At 43.5% G+C, this 25665-nt stretch overlaps 1 protein-coding gene across 1 annotated transcript; it reads left to right on the forward strand.

The window, feature by feature from the left end:
* Positions 1–18749: 18749 nt before the first annotated feature.
* Positions 18750–21835, forward strand: LOC311315978 (four and a half LIM domains protein 2-like; the record flags this gene model as incomplete). The annotated part of the gene is made up of 5 exons (XM_084446714.1): positions 18750–18905; positions 19065–19239; positions 19886–20055; positions 20206–20392; positions 21684–21835. 5 exons carry the CDS (start codon positions 18750–18752, stop codon positions 21833–21835), a joined length of 840 nt encoding a protein of 279 aa, XP_084302840.1.
* Positions 21836–25665: the final 3830 nt, after the last annotated feature.

The following is a 25665-nucleotide window of genomic DNA, read 5'->3' on the forward strand; positions in this document are numbered from 1 at the left end:
ACCCACCTCTTTAAAATGAGTTGAGTTTTATTGTTTTGCTTACCTGCCTCTCAGAATCTATTTAATATAACATCCCTGGTACAAATGTAAGTATGTCAGCAAATGTAAGCATGTCGAGAAGATCTCATGACGGCTCTTCTCCTTGCAGCGTTAACACGACTTCTCCTGGCGGCAGCAGCAGCCGCACATCCCATGCCAGGAAAAGGCTACATTTTTGTGGATAATACACAAAATGATCACAGAAAACACCGGATAATTGTACCACAGCTTCGCGGGAGTAAACAGTATCGTATCCCGTCACTTCCGCTGGATGACTCGAGTAGCATGCTGTATTTTCTCGCATACTACACGCGTTTTGTGGAACAGTAGGTACTATATAGTATGTAGTATGCCTACTATATAGTGCCTACTATATAGCAAGTAGCAGGTAGTATGCATTTCGGACACGGCCATAGTCTTTTGACTAAAATGCCATTTAGTTTTAGTCATATTTTAGTCATCTGACTTGTTTTAGTTTTAGTCTAGTTTTAGTTGACTAAATATCATTACGATTTTAGTCGACAAAATCTACCATAGATTTAGACAACTCAAATTTAACAGGCTTAGTTCAATCAATCAATCAAGTTGGATTTATATAGCGCCCTTCATGAAACCCAGAGCGCTTTACAGAGTCCAGTATTCATTCAGACAGTCATACGTGGTAAGATACATCTGTAGCCACAGCTGCCCTGGGGCAGACTGACAGAAGCGTGGCTGCAGACAGTTTCATAATGAAGCATTCCTCTCCCCCAGTCCTATGCTAACTGTGTTTCTGCCTGATATAGCAAGCTATAACATTATCATGTCAGCACTAGTTGGCTAGTCAGGCTAGCTAACATCAGGCACAGGCTAGCTAACGTCACCGGAGGAGAGGGGCTATGGCGGCGCCAGGTAGCTAACTGTTCGTGTCTTATCCATCTAGCTACAGTATAACATTAGACAGCAGCAGTAGTTGCTTAGCTAGCTTACCCAGACTAGCTAACGCTAGATACCCCCGCCAGCCGCCACAAGCATAGCCCCACTTGTTGCTACACAGTGTAACGTTAGCTAACCTGTGCCTAACATTAGCTAGCCACTAACGTTAGCGTTGCAATGATCAGGCACTTCAGTTCTCCCCCGCCACAAACCTACGTGAAACACTGGTTTCTTTTAGCTTGTATTGTATTTGAAGTATTTCAGAAACACACCAGCTTGGGTTTAGCTAATACAGTAACGTTAGCCGGGCGGGGGGGTGCTTACCTTCTCATGAATTTCGAGATGACTGTTCTCCAAATGTCGCTTTAAAGGCAAAATGCACCCTAGAACAACATTAGGCTGAAAAACTAGAGCCCCATACAAAAATATAGGTGATGGCGAGTCCTATAGACTGGACTAGCGGCATCTAAAGAAAATCACGTTTCAGAGTCAGCACTTCCGGGATATACCGCGTCGAAACGCGTCGACATATACTGCCAGAAAATCGAGCAAGACTACAGGGGGGTGGGTGCTTGGTATGATTGACAGCTATGATTGACAGCTATGACAAGCACGGCGGAGGGGGCTAGCGAGCGAACATACGCCCCCTAGTTTCACGCAGCCCATTTGGATCGAGGAGTTTTGGAAACTTTTTTCCGCTTAGATAGGATAAATTGGAAGAGGAGACACAGACCGGAGGGTCCCGGAGGGCAAATGACAAATAAGTAAGTCAACCTAACGTTATACGTAGATCTCTGCTTTGAATGGTCTAACCTGGCTAACGTTAGCTATCTGCATTTCATATCTGCCTATTTGGCTAATCTGAGTTCCAGGAGCCGAAGCTGAGGCAAATAGTTGTCTAACTGCAATCTCGTCAATAATGAAGTCATTTTATAATGTAGGCTGTAATGGTAGCTTTGTTTGGCATGCAATGGTGCTTTGGCTAATGTTCGTAAGCTAGACAGCAATTTTAATGTATTTTCTTTGTATCTAGACAGTACCGCTTGGCTGGCTACAGAATTGTCCTGGAATGGGTTTTACGGGGAGAACGGCTCGGAAGACACCGACGTGCTGTTCTTCCTGCTTGTGTGGTGGACAGTATTCGCCAGCTATATCCTTCTGCGGATGGACAATACCGTGGCTTTATCGAGGGTCAATGAGGCTTTGGAAGGAATGTATCAGTAGGCCTACCTGATGTGTAATGTTAGGCTACAGTTAGAAAAGTCCCCCTGTGCGCGCTGTACTCCCTGCAGCAGTGAGCATAACAGCTAGCATTCAGATCTGAGGTTTGCATGTTATCTGAATAGCTGGTTATGTCCGTTTGCATTTTCTGTTATTTATTGCGACTCAGTATGTAACATTACTGTTGTGTTCTATTGTTACCTAACCATACGTACTCCCTTTTTTGCAATAAACATCCTAAACATTGGCACCTGGACTCTTCTTCTACACTTACTCACCTGAAGACCACCAAATAGTGCCCCGACCTAACACTGTGAAGTGATCGCTGTTACACCATCTATATAGGCTATATCACACAGATGTATTCATTATAGGCTATATCACAAAAAATACTATTTCACATATGTACACAATGCAGGAGTGCAATATTCAAAAATCTTATTTACTTTCAAAGGCATATGATTACAACAAAACCAGGCTTTTAGTTTTACAGATGGTTTCATACTCTTGTGGATTTTGGAAAGGAGAAACAAAGTGTATTTGCAAGGTAGTGGTATTGGGTATCATTTTTAAAATCTAGTCTTATATGTTTGTGCTGCATCTTCTTTGGTTGGCTTTGGGGCTGCGGCAATGTTGGCTGGCAGGTCTGGTCTTGGGAGACGGGAAGATTCATCCTTGAAGATGACACTTTCATCTTGCCTTCGCTTCCACACCAGCTCCATCAATGTCGTCCGGAAGTTGGTGGTGTGTGGCTCATACCTCTTCTTTGTGACCCATTCCTTAGAACGCTTGCTCCACACTTGATCGATGACAGGTTTGCCTAAGACAGAGGATTATATGAACCATCATAGGGTGTGCTGTTCACTAATACGGGCATTTCTCTCTAACATGTTTGCACACACAATATCAATGTATAGCCGTACTGCTCACCATTACAGTCCACCTTGACTTGCGTTGTACTGTCAATTTGAAAGACAATGATACAGTCCTGACTCCATATCCACCACTCCAGTGGTGCTTGTGGAACGATCAGTTGCCAACACCTCCACATTTAAGCCAGTGTCAAGTAGGGTGTTAATTCCACGTCTGAAGCCAAGACTTTCCATGGCCACTGAGCTGGTTGTCTCTGTCACCTAAGGACACAACAAATAACATACAATTTGTACAATTACAAAATAATCAATATAAAGAAAGATGGATGGATAGATGGATGAATTTCTCTTTTATTTACCTGGACTAACTCAGAATGGACAATTTCCTTGCTAGGGTCAGCCATGAAAGTATAGGTTGTGTATTTGGCATTAAACCCTGGGCTGTCCGAGCGACCATCGGAACACAGCTGTGGCTGCAGGCCATCTTCCTGTTCCAGAAACATCTTGGCCAAGAGGGCTTCTCGCTGCCGGTCATATTCAGCTTGAATGACAGGATGCAGGTAGCTGTTCTGCATGGCATAGAAGGTGCTACTGCCAAATATATGAAGATTGATCAGCTTTGCCCATTCCTCCAACTTGGTGTATGTGTTACCAGTGAACAACAGAGCAGCTGCAATGAGGAGGTTGGACTGCGGCATTCCACGTTCTGAGATGCAGGAAGTCCATGTTCCAGTGTGGCCTGTCTCACACTCCCATTTCACCCTCATTTGAGAACCCATGTAGGAGACTTCTTTTTTCTCAATGACTTTGAGGCATGTTTGGCAAAACTTCATCAATTCAAGCACTTTCGACTCTGAGACTATAACTTTTGGCTCTTGCCAGTGCATTTCTCTTGTTTCCTCACCAGAATCACCACCAGAATCACCACCAGAATCACTGGTTGAGGGAGGGCTACTGCCTGAAGTAAAGTCTGGTCTAAAGCTAGACTCCTGTGTGGTATCCTGGCGGACATCCAAAGACTCCATACTGGTGAAGCTAGAATCAATTTCCTCCTCTGGCAACACAGCAGGGTTTCTTCCACATCCAGATGCTCCCTGTAGTATATATGAATGTAATTAGTACAGTAAAAAAAACAGTAGGCTATAAATAAAAAGCTATATATCTATTTATATGCTCAGGCACCCATGGCTAGAATCAGCCTTCACAAACTGTATACCGTTTTGCCATGAATACAACAGGTAAAATATATGGTTTACCACCTTGAATTTGATAATATTCTGCCGTCTCACACTAGTTATTCCCAGCCAATTATGTCCAGTGAAATGGAACAGATTTCCATGAAGTGTTGCCTTCCTGCTAGCTAAGTTAGCCTACTCAGAACAGCAGTGTAGCTAGCCTACACTAGTCACATTAGCTATAAAAAAAATGTTGTTGTATTTATTTACATTTACCTGAGTTCGTGCGACTTTGCTAGGTGTAGACGTCAGTGGTTGTTCAACAACTTTTCTCTTGCGTTGGTGAGCAACATCACTGCTAGGACCGTGGAAGGTAACGGCTACGCTCACGGTAGATGCCGGTGGTGCTGGGGCTACGCTCGCGGTAGCTGGTGCTGGGGCTACGCTAACGGTAGATGCGGGTGGTGCTGGGGCCGGGAAAATGGACGGAACTGCGCCCGCCTTCAGTTTTCGACGACTTGTTAGCGCCGTTCCCATCAACGTATCCGCCAAATGACCCTCGAAGTCATCCAGGCGAAAGTGCTGGCTGCATATCAGAATGTTTTTGTAACCTGTTGTCGGTGTGTTGGGGGGATAAAGAGGGCTGTTGATAGCCGATAGCCACTGCTTGCAGAGTTGAGGGTCTCGTACAGGTAAGCCATGAAAACTTACTCCCGCAGGTCTGGCGTCATCTTTGCATCCACACACTATACACGATTTGGTCATTGTTGGTGTTTTTTCTTGACGCTAGAACTGATTTACAGTTGTTCGCGTTCTGATTGGGGCATGGATGTAGGGTGGGGGGTGGGGGTTGGACTTGAGCGGGGGCGGGAGTTGGGTGGAGGTGAAATGGCTCAGTGTCACGCAAGGCATGTTGGGAATCGCAGTCTTTTCATATATTGCGCAATCGTAACCAGGAACTTCGTTTTCTGCACTTTATTGCTCAAATAACACAATTTTCTGAATCTGTGCATGTTTACTGTAAACAGGAGACATATTACATGTGATTAAAGGCTACAAAGTCAAGCCCTACAGCTTTCCTTTAAGTTTGTTGTATTTTTGCCAGTCATTTTCACCCCACACGGTTTACAAATGGTTTTGTTTTCCTTTGCATCAAATATGAAGTTTATCCAGATGTCTGCTCTCCTCTTTCTCCCAGTGTGTGCGAACGTTGACAAAGACATTTCTGAACTGTGGTCATTTACTGAACAGTTCAGGCGCAGCAGTCGTATGCTGTTAGTTGACTTCCCGCCGGCCGGTGTAGCAACGGTACTATTCAAATGTAGGCTAAATACACACAGGCTACCTGTAGGTTGCATCCAACTCGTTCTATTAATACATCCATGATCCAACTGCGCACATCCCGAACCTCGACATTCTGATTTGAACTTTTCCCATACGTCCCTCCATAACCATTTTTGTCTAGTTTTTATTTGTTGACGAAAATGTGAATAGATAGTCATAGTTTTTGTCATCATACATTCATTTTTTTTAGTTATCGTCTCGTGACGATAACCCAAAAAATGCCGTTGACGAATAGTTTTCGTCATAGTTCTCGTCAACGAAATTAACACTGGCCTGCACATAACGCGACTTACCCAGGACTCCATTTCACTCACCTGTTGCTAAATTAACTCGCAAATTCGTATGTTGTGCCTTTTGTCACTGTGTTGTTGCCATAATACAAGCCCCCGCAACAGGATCGAGCTGCATGAGCATCGAGGTGGACAGGGCTCCAACCTGACATACCCGTCTCGCTGGCCTATTATCAGATCTGTATAATCATTGAAGAAAGAATTGATTTGTTCGAGTCAATGATCAAAAATGATGATTTTCTAATTCAATTTATCTGATTCCCAATCGAAAGAATGTAGGCAAAAGGAGGTTCACTTGTGCTATTAGTTGTGAGTAGAGTGGTACTACAGTCACTTTGGATAAAGCCAGTCCTGCTTGTGAACTTGCAGGGTAGCATAATTTAAGCATAAAAAGGGAAATGCGCACCAGCCATTTAACGCAAACGTAGATGGAAATGCATTTGTTGGTTACAGTATGGACCGCTGTGCTCATTGGAGAGCGTGCTGCGCTCAGCACAAAGTTGGATGAATGGATGGATTTATATGGAATCCTGGAAAATGTTGATTGCGCTCTAAAATCATGAAAGCATAAAGGTAAAAATACAACAACACAAAGTAGCCTAGATGAGATAGTGATTTAAATGAATGGCAACACGTAGAGGAAAGTCCTCATGCGAGCATCAATTGAGGCTGGTGATAAATGCTGATAATCTACCTCTGGCTGAGTTCATGGTTACAACCATTCATCTCTTACACATGGGCCTACACAATACAGTGGACGTTAAATCTATCCATCTATCAATCAAACTAGCGAATTCAACCCAACACCTGCGGAATGGCCGGTCATGGCCACAAAGCACCTGCTAACGTACCCCCCTCCTCCACAATCTATTAGCCCACTGAAGACTGGTGGGGCTAGGAAACACATCCATCCAGTTCATTTGAATATAAAAGAATTTGAAGCGGGGGGGGGGGGGGGGGGGGGGGGTGTTGTTCGATGGCGAGTGGCGAGCTAGTGTAATATGTCAAGCCATGGATGAGCTAGTTGATGCATATTTTTCTACGTTTTGCTTATCAAAAAAATAATATAATTATTATATAATATATGTCTAAAGTCAAAAATCAATCATATCAGAAATATAAAGGCCCTATCTTTTCACAATGAAAGTCATTCAGCCAACAGACACAAGTCAAAGCTACTTACAGATTTATTGTATTTTGTGTGTGACATCATTCGCACCAGGGCCCGTTGTTGATCACTGCGTTAGGCTATTTCAGTAGGCCTATTTCTTGTGAGATAGTGCATGCATGTGTGGACATGGTATTCTGTAAAACTTAAAGAATAAAAGTACATTCAACATTCATTGGAGTGGTCCAGTTGGATAGGCTAGCCTAATATAAATAAGTTGAGGACCTGTATTTTCAGTGTTTGCTGGTAGCGAATGCAACAGACAGACAGGGAAGAAATCAATTTGTTTCATTGTTAGCAATGATTTGATTGTTCAATGAATATCATTCGGTCTTCGGTCACGAAAAGCCTATAAGATAAAGATGCACATTCTCCTACTCCACTAGGCTAGCTATCCAAAATAGCACTTGCTATTGAAACAGTAGGAAAATAAAAGCATCACAATGTAATAGGCTACATTTTAAGAAATGCTATTTTAACTAAATTGAAAGTAGGCTGTAGGCTATACCGGTAGCGAAAGAAAGACAGAGGTACAGTAGCTACAGTCTACTGTAGATAGCAAAATACATTGATTGCAAGATGCATAGCCTGAATAAACTCATGTCCACGGAATTCTTCCTCCACCGAAGTGGAGGGGAGAACGTGAGGCAGGGAATGCATTCTATTACAAGAGTGTCAAACCTGCCCCTCTGCAAGCTCTGTATGCACAATATAGTTAATGTCCGGATATCATTGGCAATAATGAGTGATCTTTACTCATGGCGACTTTGTCAATTTTGTATGAATCCACAACTCCGATCAAGCTTATTTTTTATTCGTATCGTGATGAAGCCATACTGCGCTCAGCTATAGCTATTAGCTGGTGCCCCGTCTTCAAATTTACTTGCGGGGTTTACGAATGTATCGGAGCTCGGGATTTGGTGCCCGGGACGGTGTCACATCCCAGTGTAATGCGTTCCAGAAATAAAACGCAAAACCCCCACTTTCGCCACATCTTTCTAGTTCTAGGCAGTTCAAGTTAGCTATTGCTAGCCATTGTTAGCAATACAGTTATTTTGCGCATTTGACTTAACAGACACCACGTCTTGACCCGATGTCAGTTACTGAGATAGATACTGTAGATGTGTTCATAATAATTTAATTACCAGATGGAGAAAAAATGTGTTTGAGAACAAGGTAATAATAACAATAAAACGTCATTTGTATAGCACCTTTCATACAGATAAATTCAGCTCAAAGTACTTTACAGCAGAGCATTTAAATTAAAGAATGTGAAATTTAATGATGCGATGATCAGGCTTGTCCTCATTCGTAGACTATAGGAGAAATACACTGTGAGCCCAGCCTGCTAAATCTGCTCAAAGACGCCACCTGGCGGAACGAAACAAAATAACATCCATCTGAAATCCCACAAGATTTCCAACTGGATTTCCCTGCCAAATACAGCAATGGTGAAATGCTGCAGGATGGAACATTTCTAACTTCCCACAACTGTATATAGGCTACAAAAACCATCATTAATCATTAATCATAATTAATTTTCATAAAGTTGATTGTAGACTAATGATGTAATTTGCGCATGTAGGATAGACAGAGGTGCACTATATTGCAACTCCTTTTGAAAAGTATATTTTTGCCCTAATGAGGTTGAAATTATGATAGGATGAAAGGAGTGCATCGTTAAGGGACAGCTTACGATGGGTTCAGACCGCCATTAAGAAAGTATCCCTTAAGTAAGGTATACCTTAGCTAAGGAGGCTCTGGGAAACAGCCTGTCCTGTCAGCTAAAGGGAGAGCTTATGATGTACCTTCAAAAGTTATCCCTTAACTAAGGAGGCTCTGGGAAACAGTGTGCCATCTTAAGGGAGAGTTTACAACGTAACTTACAACGCAAGTAGTGCTATGATGGCTCTGGGAGACACGGCCCTGATTCAGAATCCAATTAGAATAGGTTAATAATATTAGTAGTTGTAATTAAATTAAAATATTACCCATATTGAGTTAGTGCTTTAAATGATGGCTCAGATGAGGGGACTGCCATCTTTGGCAAGTATTCAGAAGCACAACATCTCATGGCTGTCACGTGATGTGAATCCTGTCTCTCTCACAACGTTCTCTTTGACATCCCTGGGATGGTTGTTGTCCTGGTCAGGAGCCAAAGGCTCTTGAGAGTGATTGGTGAACAGTGTCGATGTTGTACAGTGGGGTAACATAATCAACGATGTCCTGGTCCTCAAGATCAGAGGGTGTTGTGTGTGTCTATGTATGTGTGCATCCGTCAGTCAGGGAAAGGGAACAACATGCTGACTGCAGTTTGCTACTGATTTACATTACTGTTCTCTTTGGGAAAATGGTGACCTCAGTTCATCTCCACCACCTCTCCAATCATGTTTGCTAGTCTGTAGTCTCACATAGCGGGCTTCACAGCACACACAGCTGGGCTTCACAGCTGAAGATACTTTGTCAAGCTGTGATTTGTTTCTGTTTTTGGCTGAGACGGTCCTCTTTTGATTAGTGATGGTGATCTAACATTCTGAATATGTGGTATTTTCGTGGAGCTAACTGTATTATTCAATAACAGGAATATTTGTGTGAAACTGAAAAATTGGCTTGATCTTTTGCAGTAGTACACTTCTGTTTCTATTTTAGTCAAATATGTTGTACAAATGTACAATATTTGATGTTTGCATAAATGCTATAATTCTTTGCAGATGAAATGCCTTTCCAGCATGAAAAGTGTCAGAAAGTGTAACAGTTTTTTACAGTGACAGGTTTTTTAAATATGGATGATATAGTTTTAGTGTCTGGGTTATCCTTTTGTTTGTTACGTATGTTGTTGTTTTCCCTGTTTTCTAAGAGCACCGACATGTTTGATCCTGGTTTGACAGTGTAGAGAAACCAGTTGTTTGCTCCTTCTATCAGATATTCCTTGTTGACTTTATAAAGCAAACGTAATTTCCGCTTTCTCTCCCTGTTTGCTAGTTTGTAGCTTCACACACTGTTTGTAGTCTCACACTGAAGGATTCACAGCTGAAGTTTTACTGTGAGGGTAAAGCTGAGGCAGTCAAATGACCTTCAAAATAACATTAACATCATGGAAAGTACCTTGACTGCATGAAATACACTTTTGTGAGAGTAAATGCGATGAGAATTAGGAATTTTGTAAAGTGGACTGCCTTTATTCTTGTAATATGATTAGTGTTCATCACATGCGTCATGTAATCTCTGAATTAATTCTTTATGGCTAGGACTGTGTTTTATTGAACCATGAAATATATTAAAGGTTGGAGGCACACAAATATGGACCACTGAGTAGTTGGATGAAGTTGTTGGATGTCTCTAATTTATGTCCTTGTAGTATTTTTTCTCTGACTGGTAACATTGTATTTATAGTATGCTACAGTAGTTAGCCAGCCCCCTCCAGTCACCCCACATTCTGTCTCTGGGGTAGGCTCCTGCTGTCAGCAAATAAAGCAGAGCTTGGGCTGGTCCTCTGGCTCTACAGCTCACATCTGCACAGGCTGCTCCATTGATTCAGCATCCCACTGCCAACAGGCAAGTACTACTTCATCTCATCTCTGGTCATCCTCTCTTCACTTGGTCACAAGTGGTTCATCTTCACTTTCAGTGACTTGCGCTTCCATCCAATTGCTCTTTCGGGCATCAGATGGATAATCCAGGCACTCCAAAAATATATCAATGAGGAAGGGAAAATATTTTAGTACGCCTTTATTGTAGTGGCTGATTCATTTTAAAAAGCCAACATGTTGATCACTGTATAGGTCTTCAGGGCTCTAAACAGGTTTATGTAGGATAATAACGTTTTTTTAATTTTTTATATGGATGATATAGTTTGAGAGTGCCTGGATTATCCTTTTGTTTGTTATTTTCTCTGTTTTCCAATAGCACCAACACGTTTGATCCTGGTTTGACAGTGTAGAGAAACCAGTTGTTTGCTCTTTCTATCAGATATTCCTTGTTGGCTTTCTTAAGCAAACGCGATTTACGCTTTCTCTCCGTTTGCTAGTTTGTAGCCTCACACACTATTTGTAGTCTCACGCACTGAAGGATTCACAGCTGAAGACACTTTGCAAGTTGTGATTAAGTTTTTGTTTTTGCCTGAGATGCTCCTCTTTTGATTAGTGATGGTGATCTCACATTCTGAATACTTTGTGATTCATTGAGGCTTACTATTATTCAATAACCTAGGCATATTTGTAAGAAACTGAAAAATTGGCTTGTCAATTTTACAATACTTGAGGTTTGAATAAATTGTATTAATTCTTTACAGAATAAATACATTTCCAACATGAAAAGTGTCTGAAAGTGTTACACTTTTGAGGTAATGGTGCAAGGCTTGTCTGGATAACTTGTGGCATGAGGGAAGCAATAACGAAGGGTAAAGGTGATTGTTGAAGCCTTCACTTATAGGGTTAGGGTTACGTTTTTCAACTTAGGGTTACGTTTAAAAATGTTTCTGAGTGTGATTGGATAGTTAAGTTAGGGGCTCAGAAGGGATTGACAAATGCCTGAGCAATAATAATAGTAATAATGATGATAATATTATTATAATAATAAGCGATGGCATTAATAGCTTGTGAAATATTCTGTGTTATTTGAAAACCATACCTGCCCTCTAGTGTTGTGTGCAATGGGATTGGTGACTCCTGATTGATCTAAGTCTCATGCTACGAACGGACACATACACGTCACGTACTGTATAGAAGCTTCACCGCTTAAAAAAATTAATAACTGTAGGAGCAGTGACTCTTTTATTCATAGTTTTTGTCCCATTGAAATGAATTATTTTCTAGAGTGGTGGCAGTGATTTGAAAATATCCACACATTTTGTAAACTGCCGCTACTCTTACAGTTTTAACAGTTTATATTATGCATCAAAATGTTCAGCGTTTTACGCTGTCACTTACATCCAAATATCTAAGCGATGCCATTTATAGTTTTTGAAATGTTCAGTGTTATCTGAAAACTAGGCCAGGTCCAGCCTGGCTTATGTGCGTGGCTGGCTTGTTTCTGTTCAGGACTGGTCGAACGGAAGCTAGTCATGCCACTGAAATAGCTGTGAATTGAAATGACATGAAATAATGTCTGATAAATTAAGATAGGTCTTGTCGCCTGTACACATCAGTTCCAATGCTTCCAATTCTAATCCAGCACAATAAGAGCGGGATAGCCAGTTAGCTCATGAGCTCACAACAACTGGCAGCAGCTTCCGTAACATTAATGGTAGCGGTCAGTGGCTAAAGAGGTTACACTGATGATTCCTGTAACGTTAGCTATTTTGCTGCAATTGGTTCAACTTCTGTTTCTGGACAAAGGTAAGGGATACAAAGATTGGAGTGAAAGGATGAACGTGTGAAGGTTTGGGGTAGTCCCATAAAGTCATCCCCACTGGGGCCTTGAACCCCCGTCTCCCGGGTGGGAGTCCTATGTTCTCACCACTACTCTACTTGTGCAGCGGAGATCGGCAAACGCTATTCTAGGTGCGCTGGCTTACAGCCATGCACAAAAAACACTGCCTCTTGTCTAGGTGCGCTGGCTTACATCCATGCACAAAAAAACACTGCCTATTGTGGTAGGTGAGCTGGCTTACAGCCACGCACAAATAAACACTGCCTCTTGTGGTAGCAACATAGAACTGCAGGTCAACAACCCGACGGAGGAAGGGGAGGGAGGGAGGGAGAGAGTGACAACTGGACATTTGCCATCTTTGGTGCGTCGCCACCCACAAAAATGTGTGAACTCTAGCGGCAGTTCAGAATCAGAATCCGTTTGTTGCCATTGTAGTTCTTCAACATACTACGAATTTGCTTTCGGATGTGGTGCATAACATTGAGACAACATTGGACAGGTGCAGGGAGGAGACAGGACAGTGCAAAGGGCGAGTACAAAATGCTAGTGCAAAAAACAAAAAGGAATCAAGGGGTCAAACTTATACCCGTTTTCTAACTTCTCACTACCACAACATTGTTTTCTAACTTATCACTACTAAGACGTTTGCTTGATACCTCTTGGTAGCGGCTTGTAAGCTGCATTGGAAGACGCAGTTTGAAATGCTTCCATTAAGCCTTTGTCTTCTATCATAGCAATGTATCTGCCGTCTATAGTAATTAATTTGATGACCGAGTTTGTCGATTTGTCTAAGGTTTGGTGAAGCGCGTTGCTAGTAGTAGCGGCTGGGGCTTGGTGCACTGCTGCAGAAGTTAGTTAACATGTTAAGCTACAGTAGAAACACTCAGATGCTATGCTAATTATTTATTGCAGAGAATGCATATAACTGTTTTCTTATCAACTGTTCTATCAGGGCCTTTTTTGTCTAAACTTTCCATTCAGAGAGCCAAGCGCAGTTTTTTCGTCCGCTTCCATCAGGCAATGATGCATACATTTTTAGCGCAGATTTTTTCCATTAATTGATCTAATTAACGCCTTAAATGGCAACCATAATTATATCTCAAAATGTTCATCTGGTTCCCAGGATTCCTACGGTGTAAATATTTAAGCTGTCACATTTTTACTCATGCCTGCCCTCTAGTGCTGGTGTGCAATGGTATTCGTGACTCCTGATTGGTCTAAATCTCATGCTATGAATGGACACACACGGACGGACACATATGTCACGTATAGAAGCAGCTACTGTACACTGCTTAAAAATGGCAAACATTTGAATGTTGTAGTCCATTTTCAATAAATTTCATATTTTTGTGAGGGGCATAGGGCTAAATTTGCATAGGTGAAAATCCACTGAAATGTATTAAAAATAAAACACTGAAATATCACATGTGCATATGTAATCGCACCTTTTACTCGTGCTTTGTTGCAGCACCTTTGGCAGCAATTATAGCCTCAAGTCATCAAGAGTATGATGCTAAAAGCTTACCATACCTATTTTTGAGCAGTTTCTCCCATTCTTCTTTGCAGATCCTTTCAAGCTCCATCAGGTTGGATGGGGAATCGGTGCACAGCCATTTTCAGATCTCTCCAGAGATGTTCAATCGGGTTCAAGTCTGGGCTCTGGCTGGGCCACTCAAGGACATTCACAGACTTGTCTCGAAGCCACTCCTTTGGCTGTGTGCTTAAGGCCATTGTCCTGTTGGAAGGTGAACCTTCGCTTCCACCACCATGATTCACTGTAAGGATGGTATTGGCCAGGTGATGCGCAGTGCCTGGTTTCCTCCAGATGTGATGCTTGGCATTCAGGCCAAAGAGTTAATTCTTGGTTTCATCAGACCAGAGAATCTTGTTTCTCGTGGTATGAGAGTCTGTGCCTTTTGGCAAACTCCAAACGGACTGTCATGTGCCTTTTACTGAAGAGTGGCATCCGTCTGACCACTCTACCATAAAAACCTGATTGGTGGAGTGCTGCAGAGATGGTTGTCCTTTTGGAAGGTTCTCCCATCTAGGGCTAGGGCTCTGTCAAAATGACCATCGGGATCTTGGTTACCTCCCTGATAAAGCCCCCTCTCCCCCAATTGCTCAATTTGGCCAGCTGTGGCTCAGGAGGTAGAGTGGGTTGTACAATAATCACAGTTTGAATCGCAGATCTGTCCACATGTCAAAGTGTCCTTGGGCAAGACACTGAACCCCAAATTGCTCACAATGAGCAGGCTAGCACCTTGCATGGCAGATACCGCCATTGGTGAATGTGTGTGTGAATGGGAAAGGCCACTATTGTAAAGCGCTTTGGATAAAAGTGGTATATAAGTGCAGTCCATTTACTCAACTGTGGGACCTTATATAGACAGGTGTGTGCCTTTCCACATCATGTCCAATCAATTGAATTTACCACAGGTGGACTCCAATCACATTGTAGAAACATCTCAAGGATGATCTGTTAGGGCTAGTGGAGGGGTACCCAAGAGCAGACAAGGACAAGCCCACGTTGGGGCACATTTATTGGTCAGGCAAGGGTCAGGCAGGGACGTGGTAGTCAGACAGGCAAGGGTCAGGCAGGAACGTGGCAATCAGACAGACATGGGGTTCAGGCAGGTAGTCTCCTGACAGGTTAGCATCCACACTGGCCGCCCTACACAAGGAGGACACCTCGTGTGATGTTGTGCGGGCAAAGTTTTTATCTGCACCTGGGAAGCAGCCGTTCTTGAGGAGCTGTGAGGCGATGGAGTTTGCCGTTACTGGGCACCTGGGGGCCGATGGTGTTCTGCCTGTGAGCTGGTTGATAGTCCGCCATGCCTTGCGGCTAGAGTGGGCGAAGTCGATTGACTCCACAACTTCGGTCCACCTTGACCTTCGGGTGGTGTCCAGCCTCTGCAGGAGTGCCGTTGCGGACTCATCCACTTCTTCCCTGGAGCTTGCCTGCTGGTGGAAATGCAGGAGGTGGCTGCACTCTTCATCCCAGCCCGGGATGTACTTTGCGTTAAAGCCACGGGGGATGGTTTTCCTTGCTGCCCCAAGGGGTACTTTGCAGTACGATGCATACCCGACGTCCACGCCGGCATTGTCTGGGTCTGGGAGGCAGACTGATTTTCTTTCTGTCTCCTCAGTGAATGACTGCCAGTTTGCCTTTCGAAAGTTCCATCTCCTGACGGGTTTCCCTGCTACTGGCTGCACCAGGGATGGGACCTTTATGATGGACAGTCGGTGGTGTGAGCGGGGGAACCTTTCCAGGACGCGTCTCTCCAGCTTTTGGGCCGTGTGGCACACAGCGAAGGCCAGGTCCGGGTTGGTGTGGGTATTCCAGCGTGCGGAAAAGAAGCTGGGAGGTTCTTTTGGATCAAACAACAGCAACGCATTGGCGCTGGAGGCCCATTGGCTTAGTTTCTCTCCGTTTGGTGTTTTGTGGCTGTAACCCCAGTCTGTGTTTTGGCAGTTGAAGTCCCCTGCATAGATGGCGGGTGCAGGTGCTAGCGGGAGAGATGCCATGGTCAGCGTTGATGGCAGGGGCTTGTAGACATTGACAACCGATGTGATCTGCACTTTAGTGGACAGCCATTCGATACTCGAGCCTGGTGGAGATTGGCCAGTGGCTGTCCAGCTAAGGTCGTCCCTGACAAAGGTCGCAAGTCCATGTTGTTTGCTGTGGATGGATCCGGCAAGCTGGAATCCGGGCAGTTTGAGGATGTTGTCACTGTCACAGTGTGTCTCCTGGAGGAGGACGGCTGCTACTTTGTGGGAGTCGGCGAGGTGGTGGATGACTTCCAGTTTGGCGGTGGTGAGGCCCTCTACATTAAGCTGGAGCACTGACAGGACCTGGTGCTCGATGGTCGGGATGGCCGCCCGTCCTGACGTGGACGTTCGATGTCCCTCTGGCCTCTTGCACCTCGGCCTGCCAGCTGGGTGATGACTGGTTGGCGACATTAGTTTTGCAAGCTGTTCTTGCACCATTTCTTGCTACTCACGGAGGAGGCCACGTGAAGGCTGTCGTCATCTCCTCCTAGGTTGGTCAACGATCTGGCACCGACTGCCGAGTAGCCCGGCTTCTTAACCTGGCTGAGATGAATTGATTGGAGATGCCAGGCAGGTGTGAAGTGGGAACAGGCCCGGCTCATGGCTGAGGCTGATTGGTGACGTCAGGCAGGTGTGGAGTTGGAGCGCACCCAGCTCATGGCTGAGACTGGTGAGAGCGCAGTTCCCGCTGCGCCCTCTGGGATGTAAACAGGAGAATCTGAGTCAGTGTCGGAGTCAGAGGACATGGTAGCCTGACGAATGCGGGGCTGGCGAGGCGGGGGCATGATATGATCAGTGTAAACAGGATGCACCTGAGCTCAATTTTGAGTGTCATAGCAAAGGAAGTGAATACTTATGCACATGTGATATTTTTGTTTTCTATTTTTAATACATTTGCAAAAATGTCTAAAAGCCTTTTTTTACTTTGTCATTATGGGGTATTGTGTATAGAATTTTTAGAAAAAAATAGTTTAATCAATTTTGGAATAAGGCTGTACAGTAACATAACAAAATGTGGAAAAAGTGAAGGAATATGAATACTTACCAGATGCTCTGTACCTAGGCATGAGAGGACAGCAGTAGCTGTCGAGCATAACTAGCTAATTCAAAGTAGCTGATCTTTGCCATCATGCCATGTTTAAATTATTAAATTACACGGCACCAAAAACATAACCTCCTCTCTAGGAATTCATCGTAGGTGGAGATAAGAACTGAGAGACCTTATGTTTGTAGCAGCACTGTCTCAATCTCTTCACTGTGATGATTAGATTTTAAACCTCACTGGAACTTCTCTAGAATATTGTTGGAGCAGTTTAGTTTGGTGTGTTATCTGTTATCTGAAATGACATTTTCAGGATCCCAAAAGCACTCATTGCCTTTACTTCTGGCTCTCAGTGACGTGGTAATGTGCAGACCTGAAGCTGGGCTGCAGTGGTAGGAGTGGTGGTTCAGGCAATCCTGTCACTTCTAGTGGTCTGATGGAATAACTAAATCCGGAGTCCTGACTGACGTCAACAGATATTTTCAGGGCCAGGTAGAACATATCCAACCCGCCGATGGAGAACCTTGCTACTGTGCACATATAGTTTCTATCTTCTTAGTGGTTTTGGCTGAGATTGAATGATGATAATCTGATCAAAGAACTGTAGTAATGAGAAACCTGTGGCTTCAGCTTAAGATCAGTCATGCTGGTGGGAGAAACCAGGCCTCATAGATGTATCTTTGGTTTTCATTTGTGTTGCAGTGTGTGTCTGTGTGTGTGTATGTGAACAGATTTCCAGAGGACCTAACAGGGACAGCTAATAGAACCGTGCACTGTATCATTTCATGTTCTGTGGTCATTTGTATTTACTGTATCTAATCACTTTTCCATAGAGGTGCTGTAGTGGATTGTTTAGTTCCATAGAGTAGACTGTGGAGTGTGGGTATCATCAGTTACATGATCATCTGTGATCAGTTTCCGATTAAATTTAGTCACCTATTTATGGGCAAGGTGTTTACCTCAAGACTCATGGGGGAATCCCTACAGCCCGTTGTCATATACTGTATGTGGCACTGTACTGTATTTCAGATAAGATAATCTCACATTCATGCTCTACTATTCACATTCGCATTCTTTGGCTTTATGTGACTTAAATTATTCTTCATTGGACAACAGAGATGCTTTTTTTCCAGAAAGCGTACAATGGTATGTCCCCAAAAGACAGTAATCTGGTAACTATATGATTACCTTTGCCTTGTGATCCCAAAAAGCCGCAGCAAGATATCATTAGACTAATGGAAAAGTAATAAATGTTGATCTTTTAAGATGTAAGTGACACTCAGGAGCGGCACATAGAGCAGCCGGCTGGAGATCGCAAGAATGTGCAAGAAACTGAACCCCAAAATTGTCCACGTGCGGCACGGTGGCACAGTACATAGCACTGTCACCCTCACAGCAGTCTCCTGGGCCTTTCTGTCAGTGTTTCTTCCCCCCGTGTTCGCAATGGTTTCCCCGTGAACAATGTCCGTCCCTGACGAAGGTGGAGAGGACTGCTGGGATTGGTCCCCGGGCGCGGCTCATGCACGTGCCCTGGTCTGCTCGCGGCTGCCTTTGGGGGAAGGACAAAGGGACGGGCTAAGAGCAGAGAAGCATTTCATCAGCGACCCTAATGCATGTGTGTATGTTTCCTGTGTCGCCCATTACACTACAAGTGTGTTGAGTAAAATCTGTGGTCACAAATAAAATCTTCTTCTTCTTCTACTCCTCCTCCTCCTCCTCCATTCATGTTCCATAGAGGGGAGCTTTCAAGAGACTCAAGCCAGGATGTCAGAGCGCTATGATTGCAATAACTGCCAGGAGTCCCTGTATGGGAGGAAGTATGTTCTGCGTGAGGACCTCCCGTACTGTGTGAATTGCTTCGAGGGCCTCTTCTCCAACACCTGTGAGGAATGCAATGTGACCATTGGCTGCAGCAGCAAGGTAGGTCCAAAACACTCACAATGCCACACCTTTTGAGCAAAACTAGCAAAACCAAGTAATGTAATGTAGGCTATATTAAGTAATGTAAGCAAGCTGTAGATAGCTATGGACAGCGATATTTAATCTGAAGAACTGTCTTTTTCCCCCATCATACTTCAGGACCTTTCATATAAGGACCGCCACTGGCATGACCAGTGCTTCCACTGCTTGAAGTGTAGCAGCTCTCTGGTGGACAAGCCTTTCACCACCAAGAATGAACTGCTGCTGTGCACTGACTGCTACGCCAACGAGTACTCCTCCAAGTGCCATGAGTGCAACAACACCATTATGCCTGGTAAAGATTTGCAGAGCCCATAATAGTCTAAACTGCTATAATTATAATGGGTACTGTCTAGATTACAGTACCACATGTATTTAGAAGTCCTTAAAACGTTTTCAAAGTACTATTTCTATGGTTCTTTAGATGGTAAATGGTATCCATACAGTATCTCAAACAAATATCTTTGACCTACAAACAAGATCAAAAGACACATAGTGAAATACAGTTGCAAATGTAATATCTCCTGGTAGTAAATCTGACTTGTTCTTTCCCCTATAAATGGTTAAGATCTGCTGACATACTGTAAAACATATTTTAAGATGCTCATACTCTGCATCATCTCAGGCCATGGGAGCAGCTCTGTATGGAGTAGGCTGCCTTCTAACTGTGGATGGCACAGGTCTACCTGAATGCATTTTTGAGTGTTCTTTTTGAAGGGGTTGGGTAAGGGCTGAATCACTCAGTAATTGTTTGAATTAACCTGTGTTAATTGGAAGGCCGGTGTGTTCCAACCTATTCCCCTCCCTTCTGGTACTGTCATGTATCGCTGCAAGGCACGACTGTTAGAATTATCTCAATATCTCTATTCCACCTCCTCCCGCTCTGTTTCTCTCTTTCTCTCCGTACTCTCTCTCCCTCCCTGTACTTCTCCCTTGCTCAGGCTCCAGGAAGATGGAGCATAAGGGCAACAGCTGGCATGAGGACTGCTTCTTCTGCCAGCACTGTCAGATTCCGATGGGAACTAAGAGCTTCATCTACAAAGATGGCAGCAACTACTGCTTGCCGTGCTACGAGAAGCAGTTTGCAATGCAGTGCGTCTCCTGCTTGAAGGTAAACAGCTGTTGGTTTCACTACACCAGTGGAACATACAGTACTTTTCGTACACCACTGGGTTGCATGCTTCACATACTTCATATGCAGTGTGTTGGTGACCGCCAATTGCTGAAAACAGCTTCTCACTTCCTTTTCCTTGTACTTTAGCCAATCACCACTGGCGGGGTGACCTATCATGACCAGCCCTGGCACAAGGAATGTTTCCTGTGCACTGGATGCAAGCAGCAACTGTCTGGCCAGCGGTTCACCTCCCGCGATGACTTTGCCTACTGCCTCAACTGCTTCTGCAACCTGTTTGCTAAGAAGTGTGTCTCATGCAGCACTGCTATCAGTGGTAAATTGTCTACACGTTCTACACCCACGTGTCCGTTGTTTTAGCATATTGAGCACCACATAATATACAGTACCCTCAGCACCATCAGCCCAGTGTAGCAGCCATGTTTTATCACTTTTTTGTATACTTTCACTTTCATGTCTCCCATTCAAAACACTAATAAAACCAAGTCAGGGGTTTGTCACGGTGAGGTAACTGCATAATGTTTTCTGACCAATTTCATTCAAGAATCAGAATTTGAATATTTGCAACTCTACACGCTCATTCTACATGCAGAGTATTTTATATGTCCTGTACAGTACATTCAATCAATTCTACACCAACTAAATACTGTACATCTGCTATCACTCCAGCTTAGCCCATCCAATCAACTTATCTGTTAGTCTTGTTACCGATTTGAGCAATCAGTCATTGACCATTTAGTCAATGTCCATCTAACCCCCATAACCCTAAGCCCCAGAACATAGCGGACATGGTTTGGAATGTCCCTTTGAATTATAGCTTGGTTTGGCTATTGTTTGCAAGCTAGGTAGCTAGTACTATTGGGTGGACAAGAGAATGCACTAATGTTGAGCAAAGCTGAGCGACAGCAAAATAATTCTAGAGTAAGCTGGCGTGATGTAATAGTTCAGTTTTTGTTTCAAGGCATCTGCCATAATTTTGAGCAAACTGCAGCTCCTTGCAGCCAGATAATTCTAGAGCAGGCAGCTGGAACACTGGGGGCAGTATTTCTATCGGCCGGAGGCTCAGATCAGTATTTTATGTTAGTAATTAGCCAAAACGTAAATTAATAAAAAATCCGGCCCTATCGTGGTCTGTCTGGGACCCCTCGGGATACGCATGCCAAATATGAACGTTGTCAGGCCGACGGTGTCTGAGAAAAAGTCCGGACAGAGAGCCAGCGGACAGGCTGAGAGTAGCTCATTATGTGTTAGATTCCAATACATTATCACATTTTCATTGATCTAATATTCTACAGCCTTCAGTTAATATGTTTTTTTGAACAGTATTTATATCTACAACTATCTACTAACCTATATATATATATATATATATATATATAATTTAATAAGAGAACTAAGAACAAAAGAGCATCTTGCTAACCTTTTAAAAAAAGAGACATTTTCTTTCAAGAACACATTTCTTTGAGATTTGAGAGTAAAGTGTAGGAAATGGAATTTCTGAATCTTTCAGATGTTTCCTGGACCATATCCCATGGAACATAGAATGTTGTGATCACCGAAATGGAACTGACACCCCAACTCAATCTGTTCAATGTGCTTGATTTCAGGTCTGGGAGGTAGTAAGTACATCTCGTTTCAGGATCGGCAGTGGCACAACGACTGCTTCAACTGCAAAAAGTGCTCTGTGTCCCTGGTGGGGCGGGGCTTCCTGACCGCCCATGATGACATCCTGTGCGCTGAGTGCATCAAAGATATCTGATAGACATCAAGAGGAAGTACACCTTCAAGTGCCACCCTCAAGTAGTCAAAGATGCCAAACAAAACTATTCTAACATTTTATTTTTGAATCACATATTATTATGACTTGCCTTTCAGATTAACACAATCTTTCAGCAGTACTCTGAATGCAGCATGAAAAATGTCTGATAAGATTATCAAAACTATGGATCAGTATAACAGTTCTAAGAAACAAAGTTTCTTACAAACAAAGTGCACAGTGAACCTGTTGTCCCCCACCCATGATACATGTTGTCATCATGTACAAAGAAATTTCCCCATTCATTCTCTATGGCTGCCGGTTCGATACCGTATCTTGGGTTCAGGGGGGGTCGGCAATTGGTGGTTGTACGCTATGAGCCCTTTCAGGGCCTGAATGTGTTTCATTTCTACTCAAAACCCACGGCCCCTATCAAGCGAAGTTCGCCCACAGACGTCTTAAGTCAGACCGAGAGCCTCTGAGAATATACCCACACTCCAATCACGGAAGCAGGGAGCGCTATATTGCTGCTTGTGACTAAACACCACAGACTCCCCACCTAACGGCACGACTAACTTTGCTACGGTTGGAAAGCATATGATCCAACCATACTGGATCTATCCAATATGATCAAACTATCCAAATAAGAGTAATCTGATATATATGTGACCGCCGCTGGTAATTTGGTCCTCAACTAGGCTTTTTCAGTTTTCAGTTTTTTACAGATTATGAAAGTGCTGATTGTAAGCTTTCAAATGAGGTCTCATACATTGAATTCTGAACATATTTGAAGAAGATATGCTTATTTGAATGCTAGTACTGCCAAATCAACTTAGCTGAGAAATCTCCCTCCAAAGTTCTCCAACTTTTCCACACCTCTGACTGCCAGGTAATGGGCGTGAACAATAGCCTGGTAACCGCACCCCCAGCCACTCCCCCACTGGACGATCTGTCATTATCTGTCAGAGTGGCTGTCAACTTGGGGTATTACCTGAGAGTGGCTGCCAAGTGAGGTGCTCTCTCACTATTGACCCCACACTCTGAGTCAGTATTAATCTTGTGTTGTGAATGCAGTTAAGAACAATATAAGATGAAGTTCAAATTTAAGGTTCTTTATTGTCACATACATAATATAAAGTACAAGCATAAGTAGTTAAGTGTACAAAAAAAGGCAACTGTCTAAGTGTTAAAGTGTAGTCAGTTGTCTGTTTTATAGACAAGGTGCATAGTGTTCATTGTGATCAAGTGTACAACAAAGTAATAACAGTCCCCAGCTCAATACTCAAGGTAATAACAACAGTACTCAGCTCAGTATTCAATATTCTAACAATGCAGTCTGTGCACGTGTGGGCAAGTCTGTGCAAGAGAACAAGCAACGCTTCAGTATACAAACAGGAAAACAGGAAAGGCTGTGGCCTTTCTCCTGCAGTGCTGTCCGTCCTGATGATCTGCAGTGAATCTACAAGCGGACAGTCTTGTTCTGAGCTGCTGTGGAGTTTGGCGGGGGACATGTGACGTCTCGTCCCTCATCAGAACAGAACTCTCTGATCTTGTCAAAGAGATACGTCTGTCTGGCCATGTCCAGTCCGGGTGGGGCTTGCACAAGAAGACCTTCTCTCGGGGGCCGGTGCATCACGGTGTTCTCTGGCCACAACCATGCCAGGTCTCTCAGTATCAAAACTGCAATAGAATAGAAGGAAGAAAGTACATTAAACTATTGCCCACAGTACTGGCACTCCATATAGATAAAATAGTACCAGAATGTGTGGATTAAATAGACTAGATAATGCATGATAGGATGAACGTATTCTCACCTGTTGTGCAAAATCAGAGCTGTAGTGCATAGTGATCTTCTTGCTGGCTGGTATGTAGGGGCCAAGGCAGAGCTGCAAATCCTCACCTTTTTGCTCATCCTGTAACCAAAACAAAAAACAAAGGTGTCAGACTACCATAGCTCTCATGCTCTCTCATTCTGTTTCTCTCAGCTACCTAGCTAGATATTAGCTGCCTTGCTGGCTAGTTTAGGAACAAAGGGATAGCTAACTAGCTATAGCCATGTCCCTGTGCTAGGTAGCTGGCTAGTTTAGGAACAAAGGGCTAGCTCAGCTAACTAGCATGTTGGCTAACGTTAGCTAGCTAGCCTTTGTTAGTTAGTGCTAGTGCCTTATGCTAGCTAGACTTAGTCACTTGTTTAGAAAGGAGCTACTGCTAAACGACTAACGTTAATGTAATATAAACAGCACAGATAGTATAAAGATCAGCTTACCCCAAAGCAAAGCAGAATGCTTGGCGGTGGTGTGAATCTGCTACGTCGTTCGACGCAACTCTGCGCGTGGTAGCAACTTGCTTTGCTGATAGTCATCTCTGTATCACAGGTCATCAAGAATAAACTCCGTGTACGAACGAGTCCTGCTCTGCTGGAGTTTTAGCTGCTCTTAAAACTCTTTCCATGTCCTGGATGCCATCCCCGTCTTCTCTTTAGCAAAAGCTGTAGCATCCATGGTTAAACTTGGGACTGAATGCCGGCGTGTTGTTTGGGAAAGGTGGGGGGCGGAGAACCCGGAAGCAACAGCCGGAAGCAATAGCCAATGAAACCAAATCATGCTAATCGATCTGCCCGCCCCCAAGCCCGGCTCGAAATCAGCTAAAAACGAGCTTAGTTTGCAGACTAATTAAATGTATTTCGTGAACCTAAAACTGTTGTCTGTTATAGTAAGTAGGTACTTCACAACTTCAACTTTGGTAATACACAAAAAAACAAAAAACGAAAAAAAACGTTTTTTTTATGTATTTTGCCCCCTAGCGCATTTCGGGGTTTGCCGAGTTGCGGACCAAATCACCAGCCGCTGTCACATATGTTGTGAATAGAAAATTAGCATATTTGCCTACAAGGGTTACTGTTAACATGTCAGAGGGTTCCTGCAAATGTGAAATGTCCGACCATTCGCACCTTCACCAAAAGGTTCAGTGTGTATTGTGTTTAATTTGCCTGTGCCTCACGCGTATAATTCTGTCGACTTACAAGCTTTTTCACATGTTCAACCGTTTGAATTGACTCACGTGTACAAATGTCTCTATCTAGTGATGCAAAAAAACAAATCCAGGCAACTTGTAATACTTCCTGTGCACTATGATTTGTGAAAACAAGCACCAAAAGAGGTACTAAACACCTCAAGCTCTGAACTGTGGGTTTAGAAAGTAGACGGCCTCCTCAACAGAAAAGCACAATGTACGTACTTGGCAACAGGAAAAAGGAATTGTGGCGAGAGGCCCCCAGTGGTTCTGGTACATGTGTGACGGACGCACGCACAAACTTCCACACACACAGACGCACTAACGTACACACACACACGCACAAACACACTAACATACAGTACGCACTGCACGCAACGTACAGGGGTAAAATTAATATATTTTGAGTGGGGGACAATTAAGATCATATTGAAACTATTGTAATGTTTTCAAGTGGTGTAACCATAGTCTATTGTTTTACTCATTTATTTTATTGTAACACTAACAAGAGTTATATTATTTAAATTATAGATGTGAAATCTAACAACAACAGTGTATGTAATATCCTGGCACTCTTGAGATTGAAAATAAAGAAATGAATATGGCTTTCAGAGATGATTTAGTTTTGTGTTTGGTGCTCTCAGTTCCAAGGACCGAGGGGGACTGCCCACTGTTCCGACATACCATTGATCCAATGTCTCACTAGTCCGAAAGATGTTCACCGATCGTCAGACATCCCATTGTTCCAACGGCTCAAGAGTCCGACCGACAATGGGATGTTTCGGACTAGTGAGACGTCGGACTAATGGGATGTCGGAACG

This window comes from Borostomias antarcticus (assembly GCF_949987555.1).
Source record: "Borostomias antarcticus genome assembly, chromosome: 12".
NCBI classification, from domain to species: domain Eukaryota; kingdom Metazoa; phylum Chordata; class Actinopteri; order Stomiiformes; family Stomiidae; genus Borostomias; species Borostomias antarcticus.